The 21,178-nt window shown below is 52.0% G+C and overlaps 1 protein-coding gene across 1 annotated transcript in view; it reads right to left on the bottom strand.

Annotated features, from left to right (window-relative positions):
- FMN2 (formin 2) overlaps nucleotides 1-19,031 on the bottom strand; it is a 132,091-nt gene extending 113,060 nt beyond the window's left edge. The window contains 2 exon segments of the mRNA XM_038761407.1: nucleotides 18,245-18,267; nucleotides 18,361-19,031. Of these exon segments, the coding sequence (XP_038617335.1) occupies nucleotides 18,245-18,267; nucleotides 18,361-19,031 (694 nt within the window).
- Between the last annotated feature and the right edge of the window lie 2,147 nt (nucleotides 19,032-21,178).

Genomic DNA, 21,178 nt, shown 5'->3' with positions numbered 1-21,178 from the left:
ACCCCAGCACTTAATACAATGCCTGGCACTTAGTAAGCACTTAAAAACCATTAAAAAAGCATTCAAATACCACTGATTGATTCCAAATAATAACAGAACTTGATTCCATTATTAGAAGATGAATATCTTTTTGGCTGGGTATTTCCACCTACAAGAACGACAGAGCAGATCCATAGAGGATACTGCATATACACATGCACAACAAGAGAGCGAGTGAGTGAGAGAGAGGGAGGAAAAGAAAGCAGGGGAAAAAGAGGGGGAAAAAGAGGGGAAAAAAGAGGGGGAAAAAGAGGGGGAAAAAGAGGGGGAAAAGAGGGGGAAAAAGAGGGGGAAAAAGAGGGGGAAAAAGAGGGGGAAAAAGAGGGGGGAAAAGAGGGGGGAAAAGAGGGGGGAAAAGAGGGGGGAAAAGAGGGGGGAAAAGAGGGGGGAAAAGAGGGGGGAAAAGAGGGGGGAAAAGAGGGGGGAAAAGAGGGGGGAAAAGAGGGGGGAAAAGAGGGGGGAAAAGAGGGGGAAAAGAGGGGGAAAAGAGGGGGAAAAGAGGGGGAAAAAGAGGGGGAAAAAGAGGGGGAAAAAGAGGGGGAAAAAGAGGGGGAAAAAGAGGGGGAAAAAGAGGGGGAAAAAGAGGGGGAAAGGGGGGGAAAGAGGGGGGAAAGAGGGGGGAAAGAGGGGGAGCAAGAGGGGGGAAAGGGGGGGAAGAGGGGGGAAAGAGGGGGGAAAGAGGGGGGAAAGAGGGGGGAAAGAGGGGGGGAAAGAGGGGGGAAAGAGGGGGGAAAGAGGGGGGAAAGGGGGGAAGAGGAGGGGAAGAGGGGGGAAAGAGGGGGGAAGAGGGGGGAAAGAGGGGGGAAGAGGAGGGGAAGAGGGGGGAAAGAGGGGGGAAAGAGGGGGGAAAGAGGGGGGAAAGAGGGGGGAAAGAGGGGGGAAAGAGGGGGGAAAGAGGGGGGAAAGAGGGGGGAAAGAGGGGGGAAAAGAGGGGGGAAAAGAGGGGGGAAAGAGGGGGGGAAAGAGGGGAAAATACAGAGGGGAAAATACAGAGGGGAAAATACAGAGGGGAAACACAGAGGGGAAACAGGAAAAGGGGAGGAAAAAGAGGGGGAAGAGGGGGGAAGGGGGGGAGGGGGGGAGGGGGGAGAAGGGGGAGGGGGGGGAGAGGGGGGAAAGAGGGGGGAGAGGGGGGAGAGGGGGGGAGAGGGGGGAGAGAGGGGGGAGAGAGGGGGGAGAGAGGGGGGAGAGAGGGGGGAGAGAGGGGGGAGAGAGGGGGGAGAAGGAAGAAAGGGGAGAGAAGGAAGAAAGGGGAGAGAAGGAAGAAAGGGGAGAGAAGGAAGAAAGGGGAGAGAAGGAAGAAGGGAGAGAAGGAAGAAAGGGGAAACAGGAAAAGGCGAGGAAAAGAGGGGAGAAAGGGGAAAGATGGGAGAAAGGGGAAAGAGGGGAGAAATAGGGGAAAGAAGGAAGAAAGGGGAAAGTGGGAAGAAAGAAGGGAAAGAAGGAAGAAAGGGGAAAGAAGGAAGAAAGAGGGGAAGGGGGGGGAAGAGGGGAAAGAGAGGGGAAAGAAAGAACTCCTTCCTCAAAAGTTTCAGGTTTACCAATCTTGTAGTTCTAGAACAAAATCCTTGAAGGAGAGGATTCTGTTCTATCTAGCTGGCGCAGCTGCTTATTACAGTGATGGCTACCATAGCCAATCCCAGAGAAGGCAGTTTTTTTCCCTCCCTCAGAGGAAATGTGGCAGTTTCCCACGGGGCCCTGGGCTCTAGGCAACCTCACCAAGGCCTCCAGGTGGTTGTCGACCTGAAAGCCAGCTGCTCTCCATCAACCTCCCAGAGGATGAACCCCTTTGCTCAGCCCCTGCCTCACTAACATTATCGTGACATTTATGCTAAGCGCAGGGGTAGATTCGAGATAATCGGATCCCGACACGGTCTGATCCCCTAAGGGACTCACAGTCGAAGAGGCAGGCAGAAGCATGTCTTCTATCCCCATTTCACAGACGTGGAAACAGAGGCCCAGAGAAGTTCGATCACTTGTCCGGGGTCACATCCCAGTTCAGTGACAGCGTTAGGAGACCTGGGTTCTAATCCCAATTCGCAGGACGGTGCATGGAAGGCAAATGATTAGTTTCTAATCCCAGCCCTACCGGTTTTCCACTCTGTGACGCTGGGCAAGTCACTTGACTTCTCTGGGCCTCGGTTTTCCCCAGAGGTAAAATGGAGATTCAACATCTCTTCTCTCTCCTATTTAGACTGTCTGACCAGCCTATCATATATCTACCCTAGCACTTAGCACATAAGCACTTAAATACCACAACTATTCGCGTCATTATTATTATAATATTAAGCCTTCTCTCCTTCTTTCTTCAGTCTTTGCTCACTGCCTGCCCCTTTGGCCCAAAGGTGGCAACCATGGGCCCCTGTCTATGTGATGATGGTACTTCATTCATTCATTCAATCGTATTTATTGAGCACTTACTGTGGTACTTGTTACGTGCTTACTGTGTGCCAAGCACTGCTGGGATAGATACAAGTTACAAGTGCCGATAGTGTTCTAAGTGCTGGGATACATACACATGAGAAGCAGCGTGGCTTAGTGGAAAGAGTCCAGGCTAGGGAGTCACAGGTCATGGGTTCTAATCCCGGCTCCGCCACCTGTCAGCTGTGTGACTTTGGGCAAGTCACTTAACGGCTCTGGGCCTCAGTTACCTCATCTGTAAAATGGGGATTAAGACTGGGAGCACCACGTGGGACAACCTGATTACCTTGTATCTAATCCGGCGCTTAGAACAGTGCTTGGAACATAGTAAGTGCTTAAACTTACCATTATTATTATTATTGTTATACAAGTTAATCAGGTTGAACATAGTCCCTGTCCCACATGGGGCTCACACTGTTATCCCCATTTTACAGACGGGGTAACTGAGGCCCAGAGAAGTGAAGTGACTTGCCCAAGGTCACTCAGAAGACATGGGGCGGAGCCAGGATTAGAAGCCAGGTCCTTCTAACCTCCAGGCCTGTGCTCTACCCACTAAGCCTTTCTGCTTTTATGTGCCCAACAGTGACTTTCACAAGCACTTAGTACAGTGCTCTGCAAACAGTAAGCACTAAATAAATACGATTGAATGAATGAATGATAAGTGAATGAATTTCAAATGAAGTGATTTCTTTTCAAATGAAAGGTCTATTGAATGGGGTAACAGCCACACCAGAGCAAGGAAAAACCAAAGTCAGCCTTTCTGTCACGATGCCCTCTGACTCCCACTAGCTGTTGAAGCTCCCGATTCTTTGGAAAAGAGCAAGACAGTAAGCAAATTCATTCCCAACTTCATTGTCATAGAAGACTGTACAGCATCACTACAGTTCAACACAGAAACAAATGAGAAGCAGCACGCCTAGTAGTTAGAGCCCAGGCCTGAGAATCAGAGGACCGGGGTTCTAATTCTGGCTCTGCCACTTGTCTGCTGTGTGACCTTGGGCAAGTTGCTTTCTCTTCTTTGTGCCTCAGTAGCCTCATGTGTAAAGTGGGGATTAAGACTGTGAGCCCCATGGGGGTCACACACTGTGATCAAACTGATTCTCTCATATCTACCCCAGTGCTTAGTACAGTGCCTGGCACATAAGTAAGAGCTTAACAAATATCACACACTCAAAAAAAGAAGCAATGATAAAGCTTCTGGTTACTGCCATCCGATTTCAGAAATCAGTTTTAACAAATTAAAGCAATCCAGATGCTGTCCCAGGACAGGACTTCCAAAACATCCAACTGGGCTGCTTTCCGAAACTGTTTCTTTTGGATCGATGAGTCTGGGAACTAGGAAGATCAAGATTATTTCTCACCCCTCTCCCCCAAAATGCCTCAAATAATTCAATATAAAACTTAAAATGTGCAGGGGAGAGGTTGGAATCAATCATTGACATTTATTGATTCTAGCCTCTCTCACACATAGAAGCTCCCAATTCTCTCAGCCGCATTTTTTGAGAGATTACTGAGTCTACACTCACTCCCTTGGTGAACTCATTCTCTCCCACGGCTTCAACTATCATCTCTACGCTGATGACACCCAAATCTACATCTCTGCCCCTGCTCTCTCTCCCTCCCTCCAGGCTCATATCTCCTCCTGCCTTCAGAACATCTCCATCTGGATGTCTGCCCACCATCTAAAACTCAACCTGTCCAAGACTGAACTCCTTATTTTCCCTCCCAAACCCTGCCCTCTCCCTGACTTTCCCATCACTGTTGACGGCACTACCATCTTTCCCATCTCACAAGCCCGCAACCTTGGTGTCATCCTCGACTCCGCTCTCTCATTCACCCCTCACATCCATTCCGTCACCAAAACCTACCAGTCTCACCTCCGCAAAATTGCCAAGATCCGCCCTTTCCTCTCCATCCAAATCGCTACCCTGCTCATTCAATCTCTCATCCTATCCCGACTGGATTACTGCATCAGCCTCCTCTCCTATCTCCCAACCTCCTGTCTCTCCCCACTTCAATCCATACTTCATGCCGCTGCCCGAATCGTCTCTGTGTAGAAATGCTTTGGGCATGTTACTCCCCTCCTCAAAAATCTCCAGTGGCTACCAATCAACCTACGCATCAGGCAAAAACTCCTCACCCTCGGCTTCAAGGCTGTCCATCACCTCGCCCCCTCCTACCTCACCTCCCTTCTCTCCTTCTCCAGCCCAGCCTGCACCCTCTGCTCCTCTGCCTCTAACCTCCTCACTGGGCCTCATTCTCGCCTGTCCCGCCATTGACCCCGGCCCACGTCCTACCTCTGGCCTGGAATGCTCTCCCTCCGCACATCCACCAAGCTAGCTCTCTTCCTCCCTTCAAAACCCTACTGAGAGCTCATCTCCTCCAGGAGGACTTCCCACACTGAGCCCCCTTCTTCCTCTCCCTCTCTTCCCCCTCCCCATCCCCCCGCCTTACCTCCTTTCCCTCCCCACTGCACCTGTATATATGTATATATGTTTGCACATATTTATTACTCTACTTATCTATTTATTTTACTTGTACATATTTCTTCTGTTTATTTCATTTTGTTAATATGTTCTGTTTTGTTGTCTGTCTCCCCCTTCTAGACTGTGAGCCCGCTGTTGGGTAGGGACCGTCTCTATCTGTTGCCAGCTTGTACTTCCCAAGCACTTAGTACAGTGCTCTGCACACAGTAAGCGCTCAATAAATACAACTGAATGAATGAATACTAAGCCCTTGGGAAGGCACACTACAGCGGAGTAGGTAGACCTATTCCCCGCCAACAACGAGTTTACAGTCGACCGTGGGAGAGACGTTAGCATAAATAATTCTGAGACATAAATGCTGTGGGCTGAGGGAGGGATGAATTAAGGATGCAAATCCAGGTGCATGGTAATGCAGAAGGGATTGGGAGAAGAGGAAATGAGGGGCCTCTTGGCGGAGACGTGATTTTAATAAGGCTTTGAAGGTGGGGAGAGTGAATGTTGGATACAATCTATGTGCAGAGCACTGTACAAAGCCCTTGGGAGAGGACGGTACAGCAGAATTAGCAGACATGCTCCCTGCCCATAACGAGCTTACAGTCTAGAAGAGATTCATCTAAGACATGCCACGAAGAAAAGGGAATGAGATGGGCTGCCAGGCCAGCTCAAACCCATCAGCGCTACTTACTGAGCATCTGCTGGGTGCTGAGCACTGTATTAAGCACACAGGGGGGAAACAAACACTGCCTTCCCCCCCACCAAGATTGGAGCCCTTTGGGCTCACTGGCAGCTGACACTAGAATCGGCCGGATGCCGGTGAGATGCATTTCTGATTAATAATAATGATGGCATTTATTAAGTGCTTACTATGTGCCAAGCACTGTTCTAAGTGCTGGGGAGGCTACAAGGTGATCAGGTTGTCCCACGGGGGGCTCACAGTCTTCATCCCCATTTTACAGATGAGGGAACTGAGGCCCAGAGAAGTGAAGTGACTTGCTCAGAATCACACAGCTGACAAATGGCAGAGTCAGGATTTGAACCCATGACCTCTGATTCCAAAGCCCAGGATCTTTCCACTGAGCCATGCTGCTTCTCTACTGATTCTCGAAAGGGAAGAAAAAAAAAGGATCCCTGAGCAAAAGTAGGTCAACGCTGTTTAACTTTCCCACCCTGTGCCATGCAACTATTTGTCTCCCCGTTTGAGGACCAGCTCAGTGACGTTCCCTCCTGGGGCAAGCCTCCCTGGGATCGCATCCCATCAAGCGTCGATCCTATGTGCCCACTTGGGATTAGAACCCAAGTCCTTCCAGCTCCCAGGCCCGGGCTCTAGGCCACACGGCTTTCCTGTTCCCCTTTTGTAAGCGCTGGGTAGATACAAACTACATCGGGTTGGACTCAGTCCCTGTCCCACATAGAGCTCACAGTCTTAATCCCCATTTTACGGATGAGGTAACTGAGGCTGAAAGACGTGAAGTGATTTGCCACACGGCAGACAAGTAGGGGAGCTGGGATTAGAACCCAGGGCCTTCTGACTCCAAGGCCTGGGTTTTATCCACTAGGCCTTACGGAGCTCAGATGGCATCCCGGAATTCCGCTACCTGGGCAGCGCCCCGATGGATGATGTGGTGAAGCAGGAGGAAGCAGAAGAGAGAATCGGAAAGGGCCGGGGCATCCTTTGGGAGGCAGGCAGAGTGTGGACAACCAAACTGAAAATCTACAGTGCTGAAGTGTGGGCCCACTTTCCCTCCCGTTGGGAGCTCAGGATCCTGCCCAATTGTCCAACCTGGTTTCTTGAGGAGTTCCATTGGCACCATTTACAGCCCAGTCTCAAAAGCCAGTGAAAAAAAAATATGGCCAAGTGGATAGAGCACGGACGTCAGAATCAGAAAGATCTGGGTTCTAGTCTTTGCTCCACCACTTATCTGCTGAGCGACTCTGGGCAAGTCACTTTGCTTCTCTGGGTCTCAGTTACCTCATCCATAACATAGGGGTGAAAACTGCGAGCCCCATGAGGGAAAGGGGCAGTGTCCAACCTGATTACTTTGCATCTACGCCAGCACATAGTACCGTGCCTGGCACATAGTAAGCACTTCAATACCGTTAATAAAAATTAAAAAAGCAAAAGGCAAGACAAAATGATGGATGAGGACATTCTTTAGAGTAATCAGTCTTCTAGCATCAAAGCTTAATGCAGCCACGCTGGGTGAGACACGTGAGAAGAAGGAGTAACTGCAGGATGACTCAAACACCTCAGGATGACCCAAACGCCTCAGGACCACCCAAATGCCTCCTGACAACCAAACACTTCAGGACAACTCAAACGCCTCAGAGCCACCCAGACACCTCAGGAAGATCCAAACACCTCAAGAAAACCCAAACACCTCAGGGCAACCAAACACCTCAGGATGACCCAAACATCTCAGGACAGGATGGACCCAAAGACATCAGGATGGACCCAATCACTTCAGGAGACCCAAACAGTTGTTGTCATGAGGGTGAGGGAGATGGGAGCTCCTCACATGTGGAGATCCCATCTTTTAACTCTATTACTCTCTCCCAAGTGCTCCATAAGGAGCTCTGCAGTCAGAAGGCACATAAATACTAATGATGGGCTTATGCAGACATGTAAGCTCCTTGTGAGCAGGGAAGTTGTCACCAACTTTGTGCTCTCCCAAACACTTAGAACAGTGTTCTGCACACAGTAAGCACTCAATACCATTAACTGATAGTAATTTTTAGTTTCTTTTTTTCTACCTCTAAATTATCTTGTCTCTGTTCCCTCCATTACATCTTTAGCTCTTGAAGGGCAAAGATCATGACGACTAACTCTACTGAACTCTCCCCAGCACATAGAACAGAGCTTTGCACAGAGAAGGCACTCAGTAAATATTTCTGATGGATGGAACTAGAGTCTAGACGGAAAGCTCATTTTGGGCAGGGAACGTATCTACTTCGTCTGTTGTACTGTACTTCCCCAAACGTTTAGTTCAGGGTTCTGCACAAGTGCTCAGTAAATACCACAGATTAACTGATAATAATAATAGCATTTATTAAGCACTTACTATGTGCAAATCACTGTTTTAAGCACTGGGGAGGTTAAAAGGTGATCAGGTTGTCCAACGGGGGGCTCCTCAGCCTTAATCCCCATTTTACAGATGAGGTACAGGCATAGAGAAGTTAAGTGACTTGCCCAAAGTCACACAGCTGACAAGTGGCGGAGCCGGGATTTGAACCCATGACCTCAGACCCCAAAGCCCGGGCTCTTTCCACTGAGCCACGCTGCTTCTCTGGTGGAATGACAGTAAGAATTCCCACCTTGCAATCACATCATCCCTCCGTCAGCACCCAGGCCTGACCTCTTCAGATTGCTGAAGGTGAAGATGAGGAGCAGCATGAACTAGCGGATAGAGCACAGGCCTAAGAGTCAGAAGGACCTGGGTTCCAGTCCCAGCTCTGCCACCTGCCTGCTGTGTGACCTTGGGCAAGTCACTTCACTTCTGTGTGCCTTAGTTACCTCATCTGTAAAATGGGGATTACGACTGTGGGACATGGACTGTGTCCAACCTGATTGTCTTGTATTATAATAATAATAATAATTAATGATAACGGTATTTGTTAAGCGCTTACTATATGCCTGGTACTGTTCTAAGTAATTAGGTTGTCCCACGTGGGGCTCATAGTCTTAGTCCCCGTTTTACAGATGAGATAACTGAGGCACAGAGAAGTTAAGTGACTTGCCCAAAGTCACACTTCCCAAGCACTTAGTACAGTGCTTTGCACACAGTAAGCGCTCAATAAATACGATTGATTGATTGATTGATTGACAAGTGGCTGAGCCGGGATTTGAACCCACAATCTCTGACTTCCAAGCCTAGGCTCTTTCCACGAAGCCACAGCCCAGTGCTTAGAAGAGTGCCTGTAATACAGTAATTGCTTAAACACCAAAAAGAGATTCCCTCCCCAGAGTAAGGACCCCTGAAATTGAGAAGCAGTGTGGCTCAGTGGAAAGAGCCTGGGCTTTGGAGTCAGAGGTAGTGGGTTCAAATCCCAGCTCTGCCAACTGTCAGCTGTGTGACTTTGGGCAAGTCACTTCACTTCTCTGTGCCTCAGTTACCTCATCTCTAAAATGGGGATGAAGACTGTGAGCCCCCCATGGGACAACCTGGTCACCTTGTAACCTCCCCAGCGCTTAGAACAGTGCTTTGCACATAGTAAGTGCTTAATAAATGCCATTATTATTATTATTATGAAATACCAAAAAGAGATTCCCTCCCCAGAGGACCCCTGAAATTGAGGGATTCCCTCAATGTCCATTCATTGCTATTTTGTAGTCTCCCAGGCCCTTAGTACAGTACTCTGCACATTGTTAGCACTCAATAGATACGATTGAACGAATCAATGAAGCTTTTCTAGTGACGGTTTTCACAATAAGGTGTATTAATGTACATATTTGTTATTCTATTAATTTTATTAATGATGCTGTATATCTATAATTCTATTTATTCATGTTGATGCTACTGATGCCTGTCTACTTGTTTTGTTGTCTGTCTCCCCCCTTCTAGACTGTGAGCCCGTTGTTGGGTAGGGATTGTCTCTATTTGTTGCCGAATTGTACTTTCCAAGCACTTAGTACAGTGCTCTACACACAATAAATACGATGGAATGAATGAACAAGGTAATGAAAGCCTCCTTCACCATCTGCAGCCAATACCTAAAACTAGACTTCCGAGGTTTTCCTATAGCGCGTATAAAGAGAGACCTAAATGTTTAACTGTCTTCAAAAGTGAGCAACTATCTGACAGGTAAATAAGATAGAAACACCGCGACGATTGGTAACTACACTTCACGTCCCTCTGACAGGATATCGTCCTAGAGCCAGGAGAGAAACGCTTGAAAGCTCCTCTCAGCGGTTGAGCATCAACACCCCTTCCATAAGCATCGTACGGCAGGGCCGGCTGCCTCAAAGAAAAAGACCGGGAGCTGCTTGGACACGCGTGTGACGGCAGTTCGAAACTAGGCCAGTCCCGGCTCCTAAAACACCTTTGTTAAAGCCTAACTCCGAGGCCACGTGGCAGGACAGTGTCCGAATTCACCACATCCCTGACCAATGTTACTCTAGGCCTTCACTTCAAGCTGATTTCTCTTTTGACAAGTGACGCAGGGTGAAGGCCTTCACTTCGAGATGGTGGCTCTTTTGACAAGCGATACATTTCTGAATTAGAGAAAAAAAAAGGCAACCCTTAGTTGAGGGAAAATATTGGACAGTCAGCTGAGTCTGGGCGGCGAAGCCAAAACCCCTTTTCGCTCCTTTGATGGGGATGAGATGAGCTGGTCTTCCTCGCCTCGTTTCAAAGAGAAGGAGATGTGGGAGGGGGTTTCTTCCACAACTTTCCACCCTGCCTTCCACAAGCAATACAGAAAGGAGGAAGGAGGGAGGGAGAAACATCTGTTCCTCTCTACTGAGCCGACACCCCTCATTGTGTGGTTTAAAAATAAATAAAAAAAAGAAGCCCCAGGGACTTTTATAGACAGTGGGAGTCTCTCCTTTCAGAGGCAGCTGGCAATTAATTGATTCCACTTCTTACACAGGAAATAATGGCCTAGGCAGTTTCCCTCAGGACGAGGCCATCGCCAACAGATAAGGCCATCGCACACTCCGCTTCTGGTCACACGCCCGCCAGGCCCAAAGGAGAGCAGGAGTAGGAAGCTGGGAAGAAAAACCTCTCGGATTTCAGGACTATCGACGTGCATGTGAAGGATGCGCCCGGTGAGAAACAAGGGGCACAGATACCGGCCCCACCCTGTCCCGCTCCTGAACGGTTCCCCAAGATGGCTTCCCGTCCTGAAAAGATGACGCTCCCGACAGTTTTATTCTCCCTGCAAAATAGCCCGCTGTGATTATTAAGGCTTAAAAATCATCTTTCATGTTAAGAATTTTTTCAAACCGATAACTGTGGCCTCCATTAAGCACTTACTGTGGGCCAAGCACTCTACCGAGCAAACTTCTTTGTATTACTACTTCCAAACGTGTCCGTGCATGTTCTCAAACCTAGCACTGTCAGAAAAAGTCACCCGGGCTCAACGCTGTGAGACGTGGCTTCCATTTCTGGTTCTGATGCATTGCTGGGCTATTAGATCGGTCGCATCCTTGAAACCCTCTTTGAGAAGCAGCGTGGCTCCGTGGAAAGAGCATAGGCTTTGGAGTCAGAGGGCATGGGTTCAAATCCCGGCTCCGCCAATTGTCAGCTGTTTGACTTTGGGCAAGTCACTTAACTTCTCTGGGCCTCAGTTACCTCATCTGTAATATGGGGATTAAGACTGTGAGCCCCCCGTGGGACAACCTGATCACCTTGTAACCTCCAGAGTGCTTAGAACAGTGCTTCACACATAGTAAATGCTTAATAAATGCCATCATTATTATTATTAATCAATGGAATTTACTGAGCACTTACCGTGAGCAGAGGACCGTACTAAGCGCTTGGGAGAGTCCAATAGAACAGAGTATGTAGACCTGTTTCCCGCTTTTTCTGCCTCCAGCAGGACGTGAAAGGTGCTCCTTTCCTTTGCCCCCAAGAGCCCAAGGAGATCAGGGCTTAGTACAGTGCTCTGCACACAGTAAGCGCTCAATAAATACGACTGAATGAATGAATCAGGGGATCGACAAGGTTTCCCTCCAGGAAATCATGGGAATAGAGACTCACTACTTTGTCGATTACTCAGATATCTTCAGTCAGTCCATCAGATTTACTGAGTGCTTACTATGAGCAGTGACTGTATTAAGCACTTGGAAGAGTACAACAGTATAGCAGACACATTCTCTGCCCACAGTGAGCTTACAGCCTAGAGAGGGAAGCTTCCAGGAGCCAAGAGAATGATGCCAAGCTAAGGGAACCAAGGGGCAGAATTCTACACAAAAATCGACACCAAGACTCAATGGGCTTGGCCTCCAAGAGCAAAATGGAAGAAGAGCCGTAAGAATGGAGGTGTACAAGTCTCCTAAAAGTAGGAGAATATCTGCAAATGTGAAGGCCTCAATTCACCATGGACAAAATGGTGGCATCTGAGGTAACCACGGCTTTGGGAGCTTGTCGGCACCCTAACTCGTGGAATCGTGGACAATGTGATGTCGGGACACACGGCTCTATCGCAAAACGTAATGGTTAATTCTGCCCGATCCACTCTCTGGTCCCAAAGAGAATAAACCAAAGCTCTCTTTGGTCTGGGCCAAGGTCACATAATTATGGGCTTTGTCTGATGAGAGGTAACATGCACCTGGAAAGATTTACCTCAATTTTACAACAGTTCTTCCATCAATCATTGGTATTTATTGAGCACCTATTTTACACTGAGCGATGGATTAAGAGCTTGGCAGGGCACAGTAAAATTAGTCACAACTACTGTGGTATTTGTTATACGTTCACTATGTGCCAGGCATGGTACTACATGCCGGGGTAGATGCAACCAAATTGGGTCAGACGCAGTCCCTGCCCCACATGGGGCTCAAATCTTTAATCCTCATTTTCCAGATGAGGTAACTGAGGCCCAGAGAAGTGAAGCTATTTGCCCAAGGTCACACACAGCAGACAGGTGGCAGGGCCGGGATTAGAACCCAGGTCCTTCCGACTCCCCCGGCCCGGGCTCTATCCACTAGGCCACAGTGCTTTCTAGTAGACACCATTCCCGCCCTTAGGGATTTTAAAATCTAGCCGGGATTAAAATAGACCACAGAAGCGGTAGACAGGATCTCTTGAGTCTGGAGGGGAAATGAGATTCCGAAGTACCTTGATTGAACCCCAAATTTGCATTTCAAATCATTCGTTGATATTTATCGAGTGCTTACACTGGGCGGAGCACTAGTTTCAAGGACATTCTGACCAGGTAAGGACCCCCCCGCCCCCCACTTGTATGTCACATTGGTTCCAGGGGACAGGTGGAAATTTTCCGTGCCCCCCCAGGGTCCACTTCAAGGGGTGATTGACCGCCGTGGGACTCCCAGCCTCACTCATGCCAGGCCTCTGACAAGACCCGATATTTTCCCATCTGGGCTGAAAAGGCCGCAAACGGCAGCTCTCTAATTAGCGCTTTGAAATCCACTCCCTTCCAAGTCCCCCCCTCACCAAAACTCCTGTCCTTTCTCAACTGGAGTGCGGAGAGGAGAGGCTGGCACAAAATTCCTAGGCTCCCTCCCTCCTGAATGGAGGCCTTGACTAAGCTGCCTCGGTGTCCTGGCTCCGGGAGGGGATTTTTCTGGTTCAGAAGCCACCCTCCCCCCCACCCCGTCTCTCAGTACGGGCCCGTCGTGGTTCCGAGCCCCAGAACTACTGCTTTCCTGGTTCAACCCACAAACAGGATGCCTGGGGCAGAAATAGAGTCCCACTTCTACCGAATCGCCCCCCTCCAGCTCCTGGCAACCCCCGACTCTTTGCAGCCCTGCTTGGAACTTAGGTTGTCTGCTCCTTCAGGGCAGGGATTCTATCTACAAAGGCCAAGCGCTTAGTACAGTGCCCTGCACACGATAGACACCCTTAAGACTCCTGATGGATGGAAGAGCATTTGTGGTCAGCTCCTGGTGAGCGCCCTGGGCACAGCCTCCTGAAGGCTAGCGTTCAGGGCTCCTGGCTCGAATACCGCCAACTTGGGCTTGCTTCTTCCCTCGTGGCCTGATCCCTTTTTCCTCTAATGGCATTCCTTAAGCGCTTACCATGCGCTGAGCACTGTACCGAGCAATGGAATAGATACAAGCTAATCAGGTTGGACACGGTCCCTGTTCCACCTCCTCCAGGAGGCCTTCCCAGACTGAGCCCCTTCCTTCCTCTCCCCCTCGTCTCCCTCTCCATCCCCCCATCTTACCTTCTTCCCTTCCCCACAGCACCTGTATATATGTATATATGGTTGTACATATTTATTACTCTATTTATTTATTTATTTATTTTACTTGTACATTTCTATCCTATTTATTTTATTTTGTTGGTATGTTTGGTTCTGTTCTCTGTCTCCCCCTTTTAGACTGTGAGCCCACTGTTGGGTAGGGACTGTCTCTATGTGTTGCCAATTTGTACTTCCCAAGCGCTTAGTACAGTGCTCTGCACATAGTAAGCGCTCAATAAATACGACTGATTGATTGATTGATTGATTCTACATGGGGTTCACACTCTTAATCCCCGTTTTATGGATGAGGGAAGTGAGGCCCAGAGAAGTCCAGTGACTTGCCCAGGATCGCAGAGCAGACCAGGATCAGAACCCAGATCCTCTGACTCCCAAGCCCGTGCTCTATCCGCCGGGCCACGCTGCTTCGTTGACCTGATGCAAAGCTACCAGTGCCCACACTTCTTCCAGGTCACAGGGTGGAAGACCTGGGAAGACCTCGATGGGGAGGAAGAGGAAGAAGAGGAGGAGGAGGAGGTTGAGGAGAGAGAGGCGGGTGACGGGAAAGGGAAGAACAGGCTTTCACAGGATGCAGTGCTTTCACTGTGCCAAGAGAAAAACTTGACACCTCTACAGCTGGCGGTCCATGGCTCTGCCACCTCGGTTTTGAAAGTCAGACTCCAACCTGAATTTTAGACTTGTCAACCTCTGAGAAGCTGCGGGCCTCCCCCTCCACAGTAATTCTGGTCAGAGGACCACCATTTATTCGTTCAATCATTCATTCATTCAATTGTATTTACCGAGCGCTTACTGTGTAGAGAGCACTGTACTAAACGCTTGGAAAATACAATTCAGCAACAGAGACGATCCCTGCCAATAATGGATTCACAGTCCAGAAGCGGGGGAGACAGACATCAAAACAGGCAAACAGATGACAGTGCTCTGCACAGAGTAGGTGCTCAATAAATACCATTGAGGCATTCATTGAGCAGCCATTCCAAGCCAAGGGGCGGGGGGCGGTCACTGGCTCGGGAAAGGGCAGAGTGTTGGTTTTGGAATTTGTTGAGCGCAATGTGCCAAGCACTGAACTAAGCTCTGGGGTTGATGCAAGATAATGAGGTGGGACCCAGTCCTTGTCCCACATGGGGCTCACAGTCTATATTAATAATTGTGGTATTTGTTAAGTGCTTACTCTGTGCCAGGCACTGAACTAAGCGCTGGGGTGAACACGAGCAAATCAGGTCTGACGCTGTTCCTGTCCCGTGTGGGGCTCACAGTCTTGGGGTGGGATGGTGGGTGGGGAGAGATAACGGATATTCATTCATTCTATCGTATTTATTGAGCACTTACCATGTGCAGAGCACTGTACTAAGTGCTTGGAAAAGTACACTGCAGCAATAGGGGCAATCCCTACCCACGACGCACTCACATTCCATACCATGTGCAGACCCCTGTACTAAGCGCTTGGGAAAGTACACTGCAGCAAGAAAGAGAGAGAATCTCCGCCTGCAACGAGCTCACATTTCATACCGTGTATAGAGCACTGTATTAAGCACTTGGGAAAGTATAACAGCAATAAAGAGACAATCCCCGCTCACAACGAGCTCACATGCCGTACTGTGTGCCGAGGACGGTAGGAAGCGCTTGGGAAAGTACAATACAACATTCCCTGCCCACAGGGAGCTCACATTCCATCCCCATTTTCCAGGTGAGGTCCCTGAGGCCCAGAGAAGTGAAGGGACTTGGCCGGGGTTGCCCAGCAGACAGAACTGGAGAAGCAACGTGGCTCAGTGGCAAGAGCTCAGGGCTGGGGAATCAGAGGATGTGGGTTCTAATCCCAGCTCCGCCACTTGTCCGCTGTGTGACCTTGGGCAAGCCACTTCATTTCTCTGTCCCTCAGTTCCCTCATCTTCAATCAATCAATTGTATTTATTGAGCGCTTACAGTGCACAGAGCACTGTACTAAGCGCTTGGGAAGTACAAGTTGGCAACATATAGAGACAGTGCCTACCCAACAGTGGGCTGACAGTCTAAGTGTCACAGATTAAGACTGTGACACCACCTGATGACCTTGTAACTACCCCAGCGCTTAGACCAGTGCCTTGCATATAGTAAGTGCTTCGCGAATCCCATCGTTGTTATTATTATTATTACTAAAATGGGGATGAAGACTGTGAGCCCCACGTGGGACAACCTTATATCTACCCCAGCGCTTAGACCAGTGCAGGGCACGTAGTAAGCGCTTCCCGAATCCCTTCATTATTATTATTTTTTAAATGGGGATGAAGACTGGATGACACGCAAATTCATGAAGCATTCCATATTTTTCAATGATGTGCATCTAGCTTTACTTCTATTTATTCTGAGGACTTGACACCTGACCACATGTTTGATTTTGTTGCCTGTCTCCCCCTTCTAGACTGTGAGCCCGTTGTTGGGTAGGGACCGTCTCTAGATGTTGCCAACTTGTACTCCCCAAGCGCTTAGTCCAGTGCTCTGCACACAGTAAGCGCTCAATAAATACAACTGAATGAATGAATGAATGAATGACTGTGAGCCCTACGTGGGACAACCTTGTCGCTACCCTGACACTTAGACCAGTCTGGAGGACACAGTAAGCACTTAACAAATCCCATTATTACTATTATTATTAAAATGGGGATGAAGACTGTGAGCCCCACATGGGACAACCTTGTAACTACCCCAGCGCTTAGAGTAGTGCCAGGCAAATAGTAAGCGCTTAACAAATCCCATCATTAATCTTCTTAATAAAATGGGGATGAAAACTGTGAGCCCCATATGGGCCAACCCTGTTTCTATCCCAGCGCTTAGGCCAGTACGGGGCACATAATAAGCACTTCCCAGATCCTAAGATAATAATGATGGTATCTGTTTAAGCACTTCCCAAATCCAGTGATGATAACGATGGGATTTGAGAAGCGTTTAGTACGTGCCAGGCACTGTCCTAGGCGCTGAGCACTGTCCTAGGTGCTGAACGCTGTCCTAAGCGCTGAACGCTTTTCTAGGCGCTGAATGCTGTCCTAGGAGCTGCTGCTGCTGTTGGCAGTGTGGATTAAGGCCCTTCAGGCTAGGTGGAAGTGCTAAGCACTGTTCTAAACGCTGAGCACTGTTCTAAGCGCTGCTGCTCAGGATGATGGAAATGTGGACTAAGGCCCTGCAGGCCGGGGGGAGGCACTGAGCACTGTCCTAAGCTCTGAGTGCTCTAGGTGCTGAACACTGTTCTAAGCGCTGGGCACTGTCCTAAGCGCTACTGCTGCTGGAAATGTGGATTCAGGCCCTGCAGGCCAGGGGGAGGTGCTGAGCACTGTCCTAAGCGCTGAGCACTGTCCTAGGTGCTGCTGCTGCTGGAAATGTGGATTCAGGCCCTGCAGGCCGGGGGGAAGTGTTGAGCACTGTCCTAGGCACTGAGCACTCTCCTAAGTGCTGAGTGCTGTTCTAAGCACTGAGTGCTGTCCTAGTCGCAGAGCACTGTCCTAAGTGCTGCTGCTGCTGCCGCTGGAAATGTGGATTCAGGCCCTGCAGGCCGGGGGGAGGTGCTGAGCACTGTCCTAAGCACTGAGCACTGTCCTAAGCACCACTGCTGCCGCTGGAAATGTGGATTCAGGCTCTGCAGGCCGGGGGGAAGGCGCTGAGCACTGTCCTAGGCGCTGAGCACTGACCTAGGTGCTCCTGCTGCTGCTGGAAATGTGGATTCAGGCCCCGCAGGCTGGGAGGAGGCGCTGGGCAGTGTCCTAGGCGCTGAGCACTGTCCTAAGTACCGCTGTTGTTGATGGAAATGTGGATTCAGGCCCTGCAGGCTGGGGGGAGGCACTGGGAACTGTCCTAGGCGCTGAGCACTGTCCTAAGTACCGCTGTTGTTGATGGAAATGTGGATTCAGGCCCTGCAGGCTTGGGGGGAGGCGCTGAGCACTGTCTTAAGCGCTGAGCACTGTCCTAAGCGCTGAGCACTGTCCTAAGTGCCGCTGTTGTTGCTGGAAATGTGGATTCAGGCCCTGCAGGCTGGGGGGAGGCGCTGAGCACTGTCTTAAGTGCTGAGCACTGTTCTAAGCGCTGAGCACTGTCCTAAGTGCCGCTGTTGTTGATGGAAATGTGGATTCAGGCCCTGCAGGCTGGGGGGAGGCGCTGAGCACTGTTCTAAGCGCTGAGCACTGTCCTAAGTGCCGCTGTTGTTGATGGAAATGTGGATTCAGGCCCTGCAGGCTGAGGGGAGGCTCTGAGCACTGTCTTAAGCGCTGAGCACTGTTCTAAGCGCTGAGCACTGTCCTAAGCGCTGAGCGCTGTCCTAGGCGCTGAGCACTGTCCTAGGCGCCGCTGTTGTTGATGGCAATGTGGACTGAGGCCCTGCAGGACGCGGGGGGGAGGCGCTGAGCTCCGTCCTAAGCGCCTCGGCGGTGGCGGGTGGTGGGGTGACTCACCGGTGAAGACGTTGTGGTAGTCGCTGCGGCGAGGCGGGGGGGGCGGGGGGTCCGGCGGGGCGGGGGCGGGGGAGGGGGAGCGGGCGGGGCGGGGCTCCGGGGAGGGGGGCCGGGGCCGCCTCTGCAGGATGGCCTCCTGGATGTCGGCCAGCAGGTCCTCCGCCTCGGACGCCGAGTGGAAGCTGAGGAGGTCGGTGTCGGAGCCCGAGCTGAGCGGCCCGGGCCCGGCCGCCGCCTCCGCCTCCTCCTCCGGGCTGCCCTCCGGCCTGCCCGCCTCCCCCGGCCTCGGGGTCCGCGCATCCTCCTCCTCCTCCTCCGCGGCCTCCTCCTCCCGGCCCCGCAAGGCGCTGGGCGCGGCGCTGGGCCCAGCAGGGATCCGCCCAGCAGCGCTCGGGGGAGCAGCATCCCCGGCCTCCTGGGCGTGCTGGTGGCGGTGGCGGTGGCGGTGGTCGTCGTCCTTGTGGTCCCTGCGGCCCCGCGGGGCGGCGGCGGCGGCGGCGGCGGCGGCGGCGGGGGGCTTGGGTCTGGCCAGCGGCTTGCGGATGCGCAGGTTGGAGAAGACGGAGGAGCCCCGGCCCTCCGGCCGCCGGCTCTTGGCGCCCGCCGCCCTCCGGCCCGGCCCGCCCCCCGGGGAGCCCCCCGGAGGAGCGGCCCCCGGCCCGGCCCCCGGCCCGGCCCCCGGGGGAGCGGCCCCCGGCCCGCACGGAGCCGGGGCCCCCTCCCCGGCCTCCGCGGAGCCCGAGGAGCCCACCGCCCCGCGCCGGGCCCGGCCCTCCTGGTTGCCCATCCCGGAGCCCCGAGCCCGCGGCGCTCAGCCCCGCATCCCCACGCCCACCGCCCCGGACCGGCCGGCGGGAGCCGGAGGAGCGGGGAGCGGGAGGAGAGGGAGCGGGAGGAGGAGCAGGAGGAGCAGGGGGAGGAGCAGGGGGAGGAGGAGGAGGAGCAGGAAGAGGAGCAGGAGGAGGAGCAGGGAGAGGAGGAACAGGGGGAGGAGGAGGAGGAGGAGCAGGGGGAAGAGGAGCAGGAGCAGGGGGAGGAGGAGCAGGAGCAAAGGGAGGAGGAGCAGGAGGAGGAGGAGTCAGGGAGAGGAGGAGGAGCAGGGGGAGGAGGAGGAGCAGGGGGAGGAGGAGTAGGGGAGGAGGAGTAGGGGAGGAGGAGTAGGGGAGGAGGAGCGGGGGAGGAGGAGCGGGGGAGGAGGAGCGGGGGAGGAGGAGGAGCAGGGGGAGGAGGAGGAGCAGGGGGAGGAGAAGGAGCAGGGGAAGGAGGGGCAGGGGGAGCAGGAGCAGGGGAGGAGGAGGGGCAGGGGAGGAGGAGGAGCAGGGGAGGAGGAGGGGCAGGGGAGGAGGAGGGGCAGGGGTGGAGGAGGAGCAGGGGAAGGAGGAGCAGAAGCAGGGGATGGAGGAGCAGGGGGAGGAGCAGTAGGGGGAGGGGGAGGAGGAGCGGGGGGAGGAGGAACGGGGGGAGGAGGAACAGGATCAGGGGAGGAGGAGGAGCAGGGGAAGGAGGAGCAGGAGCAGGGGATGGAGGAGCAGGGGATGGAGGAGCAGGGGGAGGAGCAGTAGGGGGAGGAGCAGCGGGGGAGGAGCAGTAGGGGGAGGAGCAGCTGGGGAGGAGTAGCAGCAGGGGGAGGAGCAGCAGGTGGAGGAGGAGAGGAGGGGCGGCGCTCAGCGCGTCCGGCAGCCCGCTCCCCACAATGGAACACGCACCGACCCCGCCCCGAGATCCCCCCGGAACACGCCCATAGGACTCCCCTGCCCACGCCCACTAGAGCCCGGAGTCATGCCCCCAGTGCTCCAAGCGCTTAGTACAGTCCTCTGCACACAGTAAGCGCTCAATAAATAGATTGAATGAATGAATGCTCCCCTGACCACTCCCCCCATAGCCGGACCCACGCCCCCAGCGCTCCCCTAGAGCCCGGAGTCATGCCCCCAGTGCTCCAAGCGCTTAGTACAGTGTTCTGCACACCACAGGACGCGCTCAATAAATACGGTTGAATGAATGAATGCTTCCCCTGATCATGCCCCCAGGTCTGAAGCCACGCCCCCGAGCTCCCCCGGACCCCGACCCCAGATTCGCCCCCACCGCCTACCTACCTGAGGCATCTGTTAAGCGCTTACTACGGTGCCAAGCACTGTATTAAGCGCTGGGGCGGAGACAAGCCAGTTGGGTCGGACACAAGCTCGTTGTGGTGAGGGAATGTGTCCGCCAACTCCTAATTTGGTCTCTCCCAAGCGCTTAGTACAGTCCTGGGGACACGGTAAGTGCTCAGTAAGTACCATCGATCCATTTGCAAAGCAGTGTGCTAAGTACTCGGGAGAGCCCAGTACAGTAGAATGAGCAGATCCACCCCCGCGCTTATAATGAGTTTACAATCCAGAGGACCAGGGATTTAAGCATCCCCTTTAGACTGTAAACTCGTTGTGGGCAGGGAATGTGTCTGTTTATTGTTATAGTGTACTATCCCGAGCACTTAATGCAGTGATGATGATGATGGTATTTGTTAAGCGCTTACTATGTGCCAGGCACTGAGATAGATACAAGGTGATGAAGTTGTCCCACATAGTGCTCAAAGTCTTCATCCTCATTTTGCAGATGAGGTAACTGAGGCCCAGAGAAGTGAGGTGACTTGCCCAAAGTCACACAGCTGACAAGTGACGGAGCTGGGATTAGAACCCACGACCTCCGACTTCCAGGCCTAGGCTCTTTCCACTAAGCCACTCTGCACACCGTAAGTGCTCGATAAATATGACTAAATGAATGAATGTTAGGGGCACCGGGTCATAATAATAATAATAATGATGATGGCATGTTAAGCGCTTACTGTGCACAAAGCACTGTTCTAAGAGCTAACTTCATCGCCACCTTTAGAAAGTTACTCTCTCCCTGTCTGGCCTCTAGATTGTAAAGTCGTTACGGTCACGAAATGTGTCTGCT

The sequence above is a fragment of the Tachyglossus aculeatus genome, chromosome 19 (genome assembly GCF_015852505.1).
Source record: "Tachyglossus aculeatus isolate mTacAcu1 chromosome 19, mTacAcu1.pri, whole genome shotgun sequence".
Lineage (NCBI taxonomy): Eukaryota > Metazoa > Chordata > Mammalia > Monotremata > Tachyglossidae > Tachyglossus > Tachyglossus aculeatus.
This window is presented reverse-complemented; position numbering and strand designations above follow the sequence as displayed.